The sequence below is a fragment of the Macrobrachium nipponense genome, chromosome 24 (genome assembly GCF_015104395.2).
Source record: "Macrobrachium nipponense isolate FS-2020 chromosome 24, ASM1510439v2, whole genome shotgun sequence".
Lineage (NCBI taxonomy): Eukaryota > Metazoa > Arthropoda > Malacostraca > Decapoda > Palaemonidae > Macrobrachium > Macrobrachium nipponense.
The window spans coordinates 61,536,541-61,549,602 of NC_061091.1; the positions used below are offsets into that span (position 1 = coordinate 61,536,541).

Below are 13,062 nucleotides of genomic sequence, written 5' to 3' on the forward strand. Positions count from 1 at the left end.
TTTTGAAGAAAAAAAAAATGCATGCATCATTGAAACCGGTTGTCCCTCCCTATCCGTGGTAATCACTGGCCACCGATAAAAAAAAAGAAAAAAAAGTAAGCCTAACTGAATCTCTCATCCATCAAAGATAAGTTTGCTTATTCATTAGACAACTATCAGACTTCAAGTGTAGATTTAAAAATCTCTTCCTCTCCATCTAAAGGTATTCATCAGACACCAGTCATAAGCGTAAAGCTAGTTATGATCCCTGGTTCAGCAATGTCGTGACGAGGCACTAGAATTCAAAGTTCACAACATGAATGTTGCTCAGCAACATTTTCACTACTGTATTGTCTTGCTCTCATGTGGTGCTTCGAGGTATTCCACCTCTAGGCCCATGTTCTAAACTTTGCCGTCCTTTAAACACATTTTATTCATCTATGTATGATTCTCCTCCGGTTTATTAAGCTTTCTTGATATCTCTCCAACAGAAAACTTGCACCGAATGCAGTGCAATAATTCTCTCGCTCATCGAAGGATGTTTCTTAGACCGATAAATGACACATTGACATTAGATACCCGTGCACATAACATCAAAAGCAATAGAGTGAGGTCGCCTAGTTCACATTGTTAAGATATCGGTTTTTTTTCTTTTTGTTTTTAAATTTGATAGCATTTTGTGAGATTCCAATGTTTTCTGTAAAATTTAACAAATGGAATAGTTCAACTACCTTCAACTTAATATTGAAATGATAATTTAAGGACTATGTTTATGTGATACTACTAGTGATAGGTGTCTCCTATCTATTTGGTAATGCATATCTATGGTTGTGATATGACGTTTTTTATCACTTCGTTTCGTTCACGTCAATTTTGCTATATGGAAAATAGTTTTACACAATAACATAACATAATGTTCTAAAGATATCAGTGACTGTTTTTATGTCATTACACATGATTTCATCCATCTTTGAAAAGAAAAATAGATAAATAAGGCATGAATCGTGCGTCAGGCAGGTGAACGAAAAATTATGAAACTCTGCCACGAGTTTTTTTGGCCGACAGTACAGGATCAAATAATCTGAAAGTTAAAGAAGATTCTTGTATTTCAAATTTATTACCTTCACGGAAAAACAAGACACGTTTTCGACACTATTTTTCATATCGAAATATTAATAAGTAAACATTTTCTACTAGACAGATGGAAATTTCCTGACCACTGACCAGTTGCACCAGTGGCACTTTGGAATTTAATTATGCCTAGTTATCAAGGTGCTATTTATAGCGTTTTCAATTCCTATGCCTTTACCTTATTCAGAGGAGAATGATAAAAACAAAAGCAATGGCAACATAATTCAACACTTAGTAAGTTATGAGGGTTCTCAATAATCATGTTTAATTGATGATTGATCTTTAAATTCGAACGACAGCGTTAAAATTTCACTCTCTATTTAAGAATGGGGTTTATCATTCATCCTATAACTGTATTCTCCAGTCATTTATTTGCTTCGTCTGTTGCGAGAATACTTTGATTAGACCTATGTTGTGAGTTCCCCATTCCACAATGGCTTCACCTGTGTTGACCGTGTACTATTGCGAAGACCCCGTGTCTGTTTAAAATATGCCGGCAAAGCTTGCATAGAGGTGTGTTGACTGCTAGTAGAGTGGCGAAAAATCAATAATAATAACGCTGCCGATCCGGCAAAATCATCCCAGATTAGAGTTTTAAATATTCCTATAAAATCAAAAGGAAATGTTTACGTCCTCTATTTGGGGTAACCTTCTTCACCCAGGACATTATTTTCTCCCTTGAACGTGGTAAGACGACGAACGTATTCTGCCAGATCTAATTGTTTTAATTTTTCATTTAATAAATTTTCCAATGTAAATAAAAGTCGACAAACACCTAATGCAGCTGATGTTTGTTATGATGTCACTTTTTATGTGCTCTTTAAGAACGATGTCACGTAGGTGACAAGGAAGGCGGTGGTTTTGCGACCCTTTTCGGCCAGGTTGGGAGGACTGGGCGTATAATGGCAACATTGGGCTGTTCCCTGTCCTTGACTTCCTCCCTACCAGGATAAGAATGTCAGTCCCATATCTTTTGTTTGTCTCCTATTGCCTTTTTGAGGTCTCGGTCGCCCACAGAAGCTTTTAATTAAATATATTTCAGAAGGTTTTAAAAATGTATGATTACGATTTGGGTTAGAATAATATCACCAAAATGTTGCCAGTTTGATTGCTGTAAGCGTATGAGGCTTTCTCCTCCCTAAGACCGCGAATGAACGCGCGACGATTCTTCATCATCATATATATATATATATATATATATATATATATAATATATATATATATATCATTATATTTATGAAGCTTACATGCACATCTGAGAATGAACGAATAAAATTTTTTAAAAATCATTCACATTATGCTTTTTGCTGTTTAGATGATGTCTCTCGTATGTAATTAATGTGCTTATCATTATGCGCATATTCGCATTAGATTATGAAATGAGATTTGGTTAGTAAGGGAATGTGACTTGGGAGCTCTTGGAGCATAATTTTGTTTGCGCAGGGGTCTGTTGCATCCTTTTTTAGAGGAGGCAATTTGGCACCACTGTCTGAGTCTGGCAGGCCGCTGTGCCTAGGACGAGTCGTTTTCTTATGGATGTTACGTGTTAATCGGTCGCCGTTCTACCTTCAATTTAGGCTCTCCTCGTCTGGCACAGGTAAAGAAAGTGCATTATATTTGCTTGGGAATGTACCGGCGACGTTGTGCGTATGTAGTTTTGCTAATTCCGCGTTTCCAAAACGTAAAATATCGAAATTTGTGTTGGCTGTGGTGGAGATGAAGGTGGCGTCTCTCGATATGCGTATACAACAACAAAGCGTACGGCCATCGCGCAGAAATACAAAATCCCATATATTATTGACAGTAGATCGTGCCATTTATTGCCAGGTATTCCATTTTGTGCATCATACCTTGTAGGTCTTACTCTCGCAAGTTAAATCGTCGTTAAGTGCCGACTGTTGATGCGACCGGTCATTTATTCTTAATGGCTGCTGTTGGATCGAAGTGGCAAAGGACCGCCGCCATCTCGGGGTCGGGATGAAAGCGGTACAAGGCATTGCAATTTATGCGCTTTATATTTGTTCCCACTTTGTTTTAGGCCTATTTTGCATTAATAAACACAATGCAGGGGTCACACGTAACGACGGTTGCTTATTACTGATCGTGTTTAATCATAGTTATCTTGAAGAATCCTACGCGGTAGGCTCGCTGGGGCGGTAAACGCAGACGTTGGGACTGGGCGGTAGGCCTACCAAAGTAATTAACATTGCGGGTGTCAGGAAGTACGTAGTTAATAGATATTTACCCCAAATGTTCATTCTATAACTGCAGATACGTTAGAAGTTTTTTTTATCAGATTCTAGTGAATTTCATGTGTCCAAAGAAGATGCTTGATCAAATTAATTCGACCTCCTCTCCCTCTCCCCGGCCCTATTAGACAATCATAATGTGGTGGTCCCCCATTTTGTGAGACGGGAATTTGGTTGAGGGAACTGACAGTAATTGAGTGTAACATGCATTATTTCTTTACCCTGAAATCTCTTACAATATCAGAAATGGTTGAATAGGGTATTGGTGTTTCATTCATTTGTAACCATCATTGCTGGTGCAACTCACTTGTGTTTTTGTTTTCTTCTTACTATGTTCAACAACAGTTAGCCAAAGTGGGGCCCCCAAAAAGGGTAATTGGTGTTTAGGGGTTGCAAATAAATGAGGGGGGAGTACTGTCAGTGCACCACATGGGTCTTTGCTGTGTCCCCTCACCCCCTAGCTCTAACTTCTCCCATTTCTTTTACTGTACCTATGTTCATTTCTTCAATCTGACTTTTCTCCCCTCTCGTCACTGTTGAATGACCTTTTAGGTCCCAGTGCTTGGCCTTTGGCATAAATTATATAATCTTCTATTCATGCCGTGACCTTACTGGACCTTGGTGACACTGAAGATTTCTACCACAGTAATAGTCTTCAGTTTTACCCAGACCATACTTTCTAACCTGACCTATGGTGCTGTGCCCTGATCTGGCATGTGTAGTTAGTCAGGGGACAACATTTCAAGAGATGTCACAGTTGATTGAGTGGTATTAAATCTTAGAAATTTTGTATGGTAAGATATGTTCATTTAACTTTAAATCAATCCTATGAGAGTCCAGTGATATACCTATAGTTTCATCCTTTAAGATTCTGTTAACTTTTGTTTTATTTGTTTAGAAATATGATTTTATGGTGCAATTAGATAACAGTTCAGATTGTTGGACTTTTTACATTCTTATCTCCTCTACTTAAAAGTAGCTGCTAAAATTCTTACATGCTTAAAGTTTGCAGGATATTTATGGAAAATACTAGTCCATTGTGATCTTAGTATTTATCACCATTTGTATAGCACTTCCCTAAATATTAGATTGCCACTGTATTTTAAGTTCCCTGTGTTTTTCCTATGCTTGTCAAGTACTGAAGAATCTTTTAGATTAAATTTGGGGTTCATGGAAATGTTAATGTGGAATGGATATGGTTATTTATAAAACTGATTTTCCTTGCAGATGAAAATACTTTGCCAAGATGGGGGATGGAATGCTCTCTCTTTCGTGGAACAACCACAAAGCAACTTTTTGCCATATACTCGCAAATCTTAGGGATAAGGTAAGCATATTACATTACCGGTAAATATCAAGTGGCACTTTGTTGTAGATGTCTTGTAAATGTGCAGATGTGTCATTCAAATTTTCACAATTTTGTTATTCAGTGTTTTGCATAAATATACTAATGTTTAACCTTGTATTCAAGAATTTTTTTTACTGATATCTTTCTTTTGTTACTTGTGTATACTTTCTGACCTAGGAACAAATCCTAATATGAACCCCCAGTTATGGTAGGAATAGTCTTCACATTTGTTGGTCATTTCCAGTGTGTCTTGTCTGAAGGTTTGAGGGTTCATATCTGAACCCTGTGTTGTTGCTCATAATGTGCATTATAGAATGCCATGAACTTTCCTGACAGTGTACATAGACTTGAGTGAGTTCCCAAATGTAAAGAGAGAAAGAACTAAAAAAAAAAAAATAAAGGGAACGCAAAGAAAATGGAGGAGTAAAAGTTAGAATATGTAGTTATAATAGATATTAGTGTTGGTGATGAAGTGTATCAGGGATACTTTAATAGTTATTATTTACAGCCTATCTTCCAATTATTCCTGATGTTTGCGCGTGCTCAGTGTGTTAGTGATACTTTAACAACAAATGTGTTTTGTTTCTCTTGCTGTAGTAACCAGTTTTCTGTTTGTATGGTAGAGAAAAATTATTAATGATTGTCTCAATTATTTCGCAAATGTAGATTATTTGGTACTTTCAGGGTTTGCATCTTGTGTGTTCTCTCCTTCCTTTTGGTCTTAGGACAACTGAAAAGGGGTGAAGGCACTAGGAGTTGACTTCTCTGGTTCATCCTTATGAATTTTACGGGGGCACTTTCTTCTGATAAAAGAGATGCAGGTCTCTCACCTCTTTTTAATGGTTCTCTTCCTTGACTCTTCAGGGGCAATCTTGGTTGTGGGGTCCCCCTGCACCAAGTGATGATGTGTTGTAGTTTCTGGGTTGTTGCTAGTGTTTTTGTGCTCAGTGTTGGGGTGAATATATAATTCACCAGTAAGAGGTATGGTCTTGGGTAAGATGGTTCCTTGCTTCAACTTTGACCCATGGTTAGTGATTGTTGCCTTTCAGTTCTACATCATTGCAACAGGGAGTCTGTTTCTGTCTGTCTGTCTTTTGTGTTCCCGTCTAAGAAAGAAGACCTGTCTAGCTCCCTATTGGAACTGAGGACCAAGAGGTGTCTCTTTAGCTAAATATGTGGTGCTCTGCTCCAGAAGTAGGGATTTCATGGTTAATATGCATCATCCCCAGTGTCTGTTACGATGAACATCCCATACTCATTATCAATCAGCTAATTGGTTACTAGTACTTCCGTTGTGATACTTCTGGTATTACAGCAGGGATGGTCTTTACCCGGTGCTACACCTTCATGTATGTTACCTTCGGCATGGTCCCTGTCTCAAACTGAAAGATATTTGGTCTACTTGATGCCAGAGAAAATGAAGATGGCTGTTCCTGCTACGGCCAACTCATGAACCTTGCAGCGTGAAGTATTCTGTTTGGACTGTGTTGCTCAGTGCTTCTCTCCGGATAATACTATGGGCTGTGTCCCATGGTATCGTCTTTAGTACTTTGCCATAGCCTGGAGCCAGATGCCTTAGGTTTCAGTGAATTTTGCACTTTCAGAGGTATAGTAGTTCTCTGTCTGTTACCACCTTTGTTAATGTGTGGTTGATGTCCCTGTTGCTTTGGTTACTGTCATTGTTCATACGCGAACAAACCTTCGGTCTTAACAATAGGATAATTTCTAGCGCCTAGCTGGATCCGGTTAAAAACCAGATGAAAAGCAAGGAATCTTGTGATATCTGGCAATGCATGCGTAGATCGGGTGAAGAGTGGTCAAGGACCACGCACCTACGCCAGTCTTTTCTTTGACCGCCTGGGCGAGAGTTGTGTTTACTTCTCTTGGCCTTTTCCTGGTTCATTGCCCGTTTCTTTTCTTTTAGTGTGTGTTTTTGGCTGGTATTATGTCTTCTTCTGCTCCTTCTCGGCGTCAGCATATGTGCCCCGGAGTTCCTGGTTTTCCTTGTTCTCGTTTTTTGGCTTCGGCAGCGACCGACCCTCACATCACATGCAGTAGGTGTCGTTCAAATTTTTGTATTATTACGAATCCTAGCACGGAATGCCGGGCATGGCCTAAGGAGCAGTGGAGGTCATTTTATGGCAAGAGGGAACATCGGAGAGTCTCGACTCTTCCTACTTGGGTTTTGCTCCTTTTCCCAATGTTTGCATGCATTGACACTGTTCTTTGTAGGCCTGGGGTTACAAGTGGTTGGAGAAATGTGTGTCCTTCATATTACTTGTCTTCATCATCATCTTCGTCTCTTTCTCCTTCCTTACACTTTCTTCAGCTTCCTGTATGCGGACCAGTGGATGTACATGAGGACGACCCAGAAGAATCGCTCTTGGAAACAGCTTACTGTGGATTAGTAGATAGAATATTTCACTAGCTTGCTGATGCTCAGTCTGGTAAGCATGATTCTACTCATCACAGGTCACCTACTCAGTCTTTGATGGGGATAATTTTTGACCTGGGTATCCACTGCAAAGGCAGCTATCCATGATTGAGCATATAAAATGGTCATGAGCTTGCTCATGGGTGATCCCCTTGGCACAAATCCAAGTCCATGGATCAAATTACCTGTGTAGTCTTACCTGGTGGTGTTTTACGAAAGCCTGGATCCCCATGTTATAGGCACGGCGCTTTTTGAACATGGATTCAGTTCTGAATCGACGCTTTTGTAATACATCCTTACCAGGGGTAATGGTCAGTTCGTACATTGACAGTAGAAAAGGGGTGGGAGTGAATGGATTAGGTCAGAGGATTGCCTGTAATTGATCCCCCTGTTATGGTGCGCCTGTAGTGTGAACAGACTGGGTCCTTAGAAGATTTATTCTGGAACAAGTACCCTTTTTGTTGTGCACCTGATTAGTCTTTAGAGAGGAGAACATACCTTGACCATTAATTACCATAGTACCAAGTTTTAAGGACTGAACCAGACGTTTCAGGAGGTTAGGCCTCTTACAGACTAGTGGTTTGTGTATTTAGGAAAAGTACATTGCACTATTGATAAAAAATTGATAGCAAACAGTAAAGAATAATGTTAAAGTTACATTAAATAGTTAAGCAAACCATGGTTAAAAGGAGTGGTTGTTTTGAAGCCCCAACTACAGCTGTTTGAAGATGATTTCAGCAAGGTTGTACACTTAGCTTTATATTATGCGGGTTTTTTTTATGTATGTTACTTCTTAGCCTTGTTTGGTGTAGATTTCTACTTATACATAAGTGCAGAACTTAAGTAAATAACATCATTATATAGAATGGTTTGTTGATAAAAAACTAGGGTCTCTGTAGTTGTAAATTGAAATTTAATATTTTACTACTGTCTGTAAACTGTTGTAATTCTATAGGAATTTCGCATTATTAAATGTCAGTATAATATAATTGATCTTTTATTAGAGCTAATTTTCATGATTCTTTATTTTTGTAGTTTTGGAAAAGTTTTAGTGTTTTATGTAATTTCCTATTATTTTCATCAAATGCTAATGGAAAGTGTTTCAATTTGCTTTTGTTCCTTTTATGTATGTGATTTTACTTTATATTATTATATATGATATTTGTACACACAACCAGTATTTAACATATATCTTCTTTGTATTCACAGGAGAGATATACAGATGTGACCTTAGCATGTGAAGGGAAGTTCTATCGTGTTCATAAGCTAGTGCTTAGTACGTGTAGTGAATATTTTGAAGTGATGTTTGAAAATACACCATGTAAACACCCGGTTATAGTTTTGAATCATATTAAACACGATGAGATAGAGGCATTATTGAGTTATATGTATGCAGGGGTTGTGAATGTGGCTCAGAATGACTTAGCCAGACTAATCAAAGCAGCAGAATTGCTGAAAATCAAGGGATTGGCTGTACCTGATGAGCCACCACAGGAGTCAGAGGTGAGAAAGAGCCATCCCTCGCCGTGGAGTTCACGTGATGAAAGAACTAGTCCATTACCTAAGAGGAGGAGAAAAGATGATAGTGGGACTCCTCAAGGGGGATCTCAGACATCCAATAGCCCTGCCTCATCTCCTAGAGCCTCGCCTTTTATGGATAATAGTGATTATGGGGAAAGGTCAAGGACGCACAGTGAAGGACAAATTAGTGATCATAGGGGAGAAAGAACAGACTTGAGAAGTGATCCATTAAGCACTAGGTTAGACGATATTAGTGATAAACAAATTGATCATCGATCATCTACGGAACAGTCGCCAGCGCAGGTATGTAAATGTGGTACTTTATTTTTTTTCAAATGGATTGTTACCATTACATATTCTATCATAGTTCAAACTGAAAGTATTGATTGCATTTGTGTAACAGAAGAAAAGGAGTTTTAGTTGCAAAAGTGCATCAAAATTTATATACTAATGGGTTTTTCTTTTTCAGGCTATTGTAGATGAAACTTTAGTTAAGGAAGAAATATTAGACACTGCTGACGATAGCAGAGACAATATGTTAGATAGTGGATTAGACTATGGATCTCTTGGTGCTGAAAATAGACTGGACTCCTCAAATGATGCGTCAAATACAGTTTTGCCTAATAAATTTGACACTCCAATGATGCCCTCACAGACCCAGCTATCGGAGCCCGTTGTAGAGGCTCTGGCGGGTCCCTCTGGTATGCAAGGGGTAAGTGGTCAAGTTCATGAGTTATCTGCTTAGCCTTGCTGAATGGTGTGATTTTTATTTTATTTTTTTCTAAGATTTTAAAAGAACATGCTTCTTGTTTTAGTACATGAAATATTTAATGTATATACATATTGTATTATTTACAATGAATCTTGCATATTTTTGAAGTTAGGTTATGTTTTTCTGCCATTAGGTGTGAAGATGGAAAGTAATCAAATAATAAATTTTGTTATATAGATTTTCTTAATATTCAAGGTTTATAACTTACAAAAGATGTGTATCAATTTGCAGTGGCTAGGAGACATGGGCGGTGGATTCTCTTCTGTGGAGAGCTTCAGAGGGGAGGGGAGCCAACAAGACATGAGGCAACCTCTCCCCACGCAACAACCGCACCAGATGGTGAGTGTTCCTATCCTATGTTTACAGAAAAGGAGCCATTATTTATTTGTTCTTTTTTAATGCATCACTTTCATGTTGCTTTTTTATTTTCTCTTCCCCCTTTTTTTTAGTAGTGGACTTTCAACTTTCTAATGTATTTGAGTGATGATACTGTTTGTATGACAGAGCTCTAATAGGAGGTTTAACATTGTAGCTGAAAGACTCCACCATGTATTGGCTTTAGCATCCCAAGTCCTATAAACAAGCAATTCTAAAAAAGTGCAGTTTTGTACATGAACTTCCCTGACAGATATATACTTAGCTATAGTCTCCGACGTTCCCGACAGAATTTCAAATCTCGCGGCACACGCGACAGGTAGGTCAGGTGGTCTCCACCTTACCCGCCGCTGGGTGGCGGATGTACGAACCACTCCCGTAAGCTTGTCAGATTTTTCTCTGTCGCGGGAACGATAACAACTGTTGTCGGTTCCTCTCGATAGTTTTTCGATTCTCGCTTGCCTGGAGTTAATTTGGACTTCTTTTGGTGACGTATTCGCTTTGTTTGGCTTGGCATACGCTGATTGTGGACCGGTTGGATTTTGAGTTTGATTTTCTTTAACGATGTCTGATCTAGAATCGGTAGTTAAAACTTCGGTTTTATTTGGGTTTAGGGCGGTGAATGAAGGAGTAAGGTGAGGTTGCCGAAAGCTTCGGTAGACCCCACACGGTTTGCATGAAATGCAGGGGGAATGAATGTGCTTTTGCTAACCCTTGTAATGAATGTAAGGGATTGAATGAAGAAGAATATAAGGCTCTCTCTCAATATGTTAGGAAGTTGGAACGTGATAGAGTGCGTAAGGCTTCCTCTAGAAGTTCTAGCAGATCTAGAATGAGTGAGTTGGATGTGGATCCTAATAGTACTAACGTAGAATTAGAACCTTCTTCCCAAGTTGCAGCCCCGGCTCCCCCGCACCGAAGCCGAAGATTCGCCTTCGGAGGCGGCAGCTCTGAAAGCCAAGAATCGTTCTATGGATCAGAAGATTCGTCAGTTGGAAGGTAAGGAGAGTGTTAGTGATCAGTGCAGTGTCCCCAGTGTTGTGGAGGGTGCGTCTGACCGGCTCCTTAGTGCCTCTAGGCCTAGACCTCTTCCAGACTCCCAGTTCCAGTGGAGTAGAAAGTCGAAAGCCGCAGGAGGGCTAGGGAGAGCCCCCCACCGGTCAGGCGTCCCCTCGGCAGATCCTGAAGTACGTCTCCCAGGCTGCCTCGGATCGCTACAAGAAGGAGCTCCTACGCCAATGCTTCTCCTCTTCGTCGTCTCCCTCTCCGAAGAGAGGTTGGAACTCCCCGGATGCGTCGCGCCCGTTGAAGAGGGCTTGGAAGGCTCCCTGCAGTCCTTTGGCTTCTAGTCCGGAGGTTTTCCCGGAAGAATCGTCGGTGGAGGCGAAGAAACCCAAGAAATCCTGTGATCGTTCTTCTTCTCGCGCTCCGCGCTCGGCTCCTTGCTTCCGAGGAAGAACAAGAAGATTCTCCTACGAGAGTACTCGCGGGACTTCAAGCTCAGATCACGGCGCTAGCAGACTCTCTAGCAGTTAGATCACGTTAGGAAGAAGGACGTTTCTCTTCCGATCAAGAGATCTAGGCGCCGCTCTTCAGAGGATCGTTCTCCTTCATATGGGGAGGTTTCGTATGAAGGTGGGGGCTCGCGTGAGCGCCCTCGCTCGCGTGAGCGCCCTCGCTCGCCTGGCTCTCTTTCGATTTTCAAGACGCCAAACATCGGTAGGACGCTCTATGGAGAAAGAAGTTTTTTCTCCAGATTGGATTCCCGCTTCCGGTAAGCGCACTGCACCTGCTCATCACGCGATTTCTTCACTCCCTCGCGTGAAACTTCTCCTCAGCAGCCTCAAGATTCTAGAAGGCGCCCTTATACAAGTAGGCGTTCTTCTTCCAGAGGTCACTCTCCTCGAGTGTCGGATCGTGACTTCTCTCCTGACAGGCATCTAGAGTCTGGTAGGAGAGTCGTGCATGATAGACGGCCTACTGTTAGCCGCTCCCGCAAGGTAGGCGCCAAGAGCCTACTGCACATAGATCTCCTAGTAGGCGCTCGTCTCTTTAAGGCGTCATACTCCTGATTATTCTCCTAGGGGCAGACAACAAGATCTTTCAAGCGCCCTTCTCCGTGTAGGCGCTCTCCCCGCTTCTAGGCGCACTTCTCCTGACCGTTTGTCTCTTGGTAGGCACCAGGAATCCCGGAAGCGCCCTTCTCCAAGTAGGCGCTCGTTAGTTTTGAAGCGCCCTTCTCCTGAATGTTACCCTCTTTGTTAGACGTCAAGAGTCTCGCAAGCAGCCTTCTCCTAGTAGGCGCATTTCGCCTTCCAGTCGGACTTCCGTTGATCGTACGCAACTGGACAGGTATGGAGAGCCGCGCAAGCGCTCTGCTCTCGATAGGCGCTCTTCTCCTGGCAGCCGCTCGCCTCAGGATAGGCGCATAGAGTATAGTAGGCGCTCGCCTCCTCGTAAGCGCCCTGTGGATGTTTCCGAGGATTCTTCGGAGTAGGAGCCCTACCTCTCTTCGGCTGAGATTCCGTATACCTCGAAGAAGCGGAGTCTCATCGTAGACTTCCCAGATCTTCTCATCGTTCTCCAGTGGATGTGAACTCTTCTAAGAGAGGGCGTTCTCCAACCTCTCGCTCAACTCCTGCTAGGATCCCTTCGTCACCTAAGGATCTTCCGCGCTCGCCTCGACAAGACGTCCTAGAAGGTTCGGATGAGGAACCGAACACTTCTGCTGCTGTCTCTTCTTACAAGAAGCTTACAGAGCTACTTTTACAAGTTTTTGGGGATTCCCTTACGCCTACGGCTCCTCCTTCTCCTCACTCACTTTTTTCAACGGCGAAGACAGCGAAGAGTTCTTCTTGTGTGAGGATGAAGCCAACTCTTTCTATGAAGAAGGCACTGAGGAGTTTTGGTTCCTGGATGGCTTCCAAAGAAGAAGCGGGGAAAACGATGTTCGCTTTTCCTCCTTCGAAGTTATTAGGACGCGCTGGTTTTCTGGTACGAAACAGGAGAGCCCTTAGGATTGGGTCTACCGTCTTCGGCTGATTCGGATTTTTCGGCACTGGTAGATTCGACAAGGAGAACTGCCCTTAACTCGGCTAAGACGACTTGGGCAATGAATGAATTGGATCATTTGCTCAAAGGTATGTTTAGAGTGCTAGAAGTATTTAACTTCCTTGATTGGTCGTTGGGAGTCCTAGCCAAGAAAATTGAAGTGCCAGAGTCAATTTCGCCAGAAGATCTTATGTGTGTTTTG

General features: G+C 41.4%; 1 protein-coding gene across 45 annotated transcripts in view; it reads left to right on the forward strand.

The window, feature by feature from the left end:
• The window catches only part of LOC135205669 (zinc finger and BTB domain-containing protein 17-like), a 260,367-nt gene that overhangs the window by 14,736 nt on the left and 232,569 nt on the right, over positions 1-13,062 (forward strand). For 43 of the 45 annotated variants that reach the window (XR_010312574.1, XM_064236538.1, XM_064236533.1 and 40 more), the window contains exons 1-5: positions 2,563-2,707; positions 4,587-4,686; positions 8,351-8,965; positions 9,132-9,374; positions 9,666-9,773. Coding sequence is in view for 44 of the 45 variants with exons in the window: in XM_064236538.1 (XP_064092608.1) it covers positions 4,606-4,686; positions 8,351-8,965; positions 9,132-9,374; positions 9,666-9,773 (1,047 nt within the window). In the remaining variant the exon portion in view is untranslated. Of the gene's footprint in view, positions 1-2,562; positions 2,708-2,815; positions 2,938-4,586; positions 4,687-8,350; positions 8,966-9,131; positions 9,375-9,665; positions 9,774-13,062 lie in introns of those variants that run through there. The other 2 variants (XM_064236518.1, XM_064236519.1) reach the window with 2 other exon arrangements.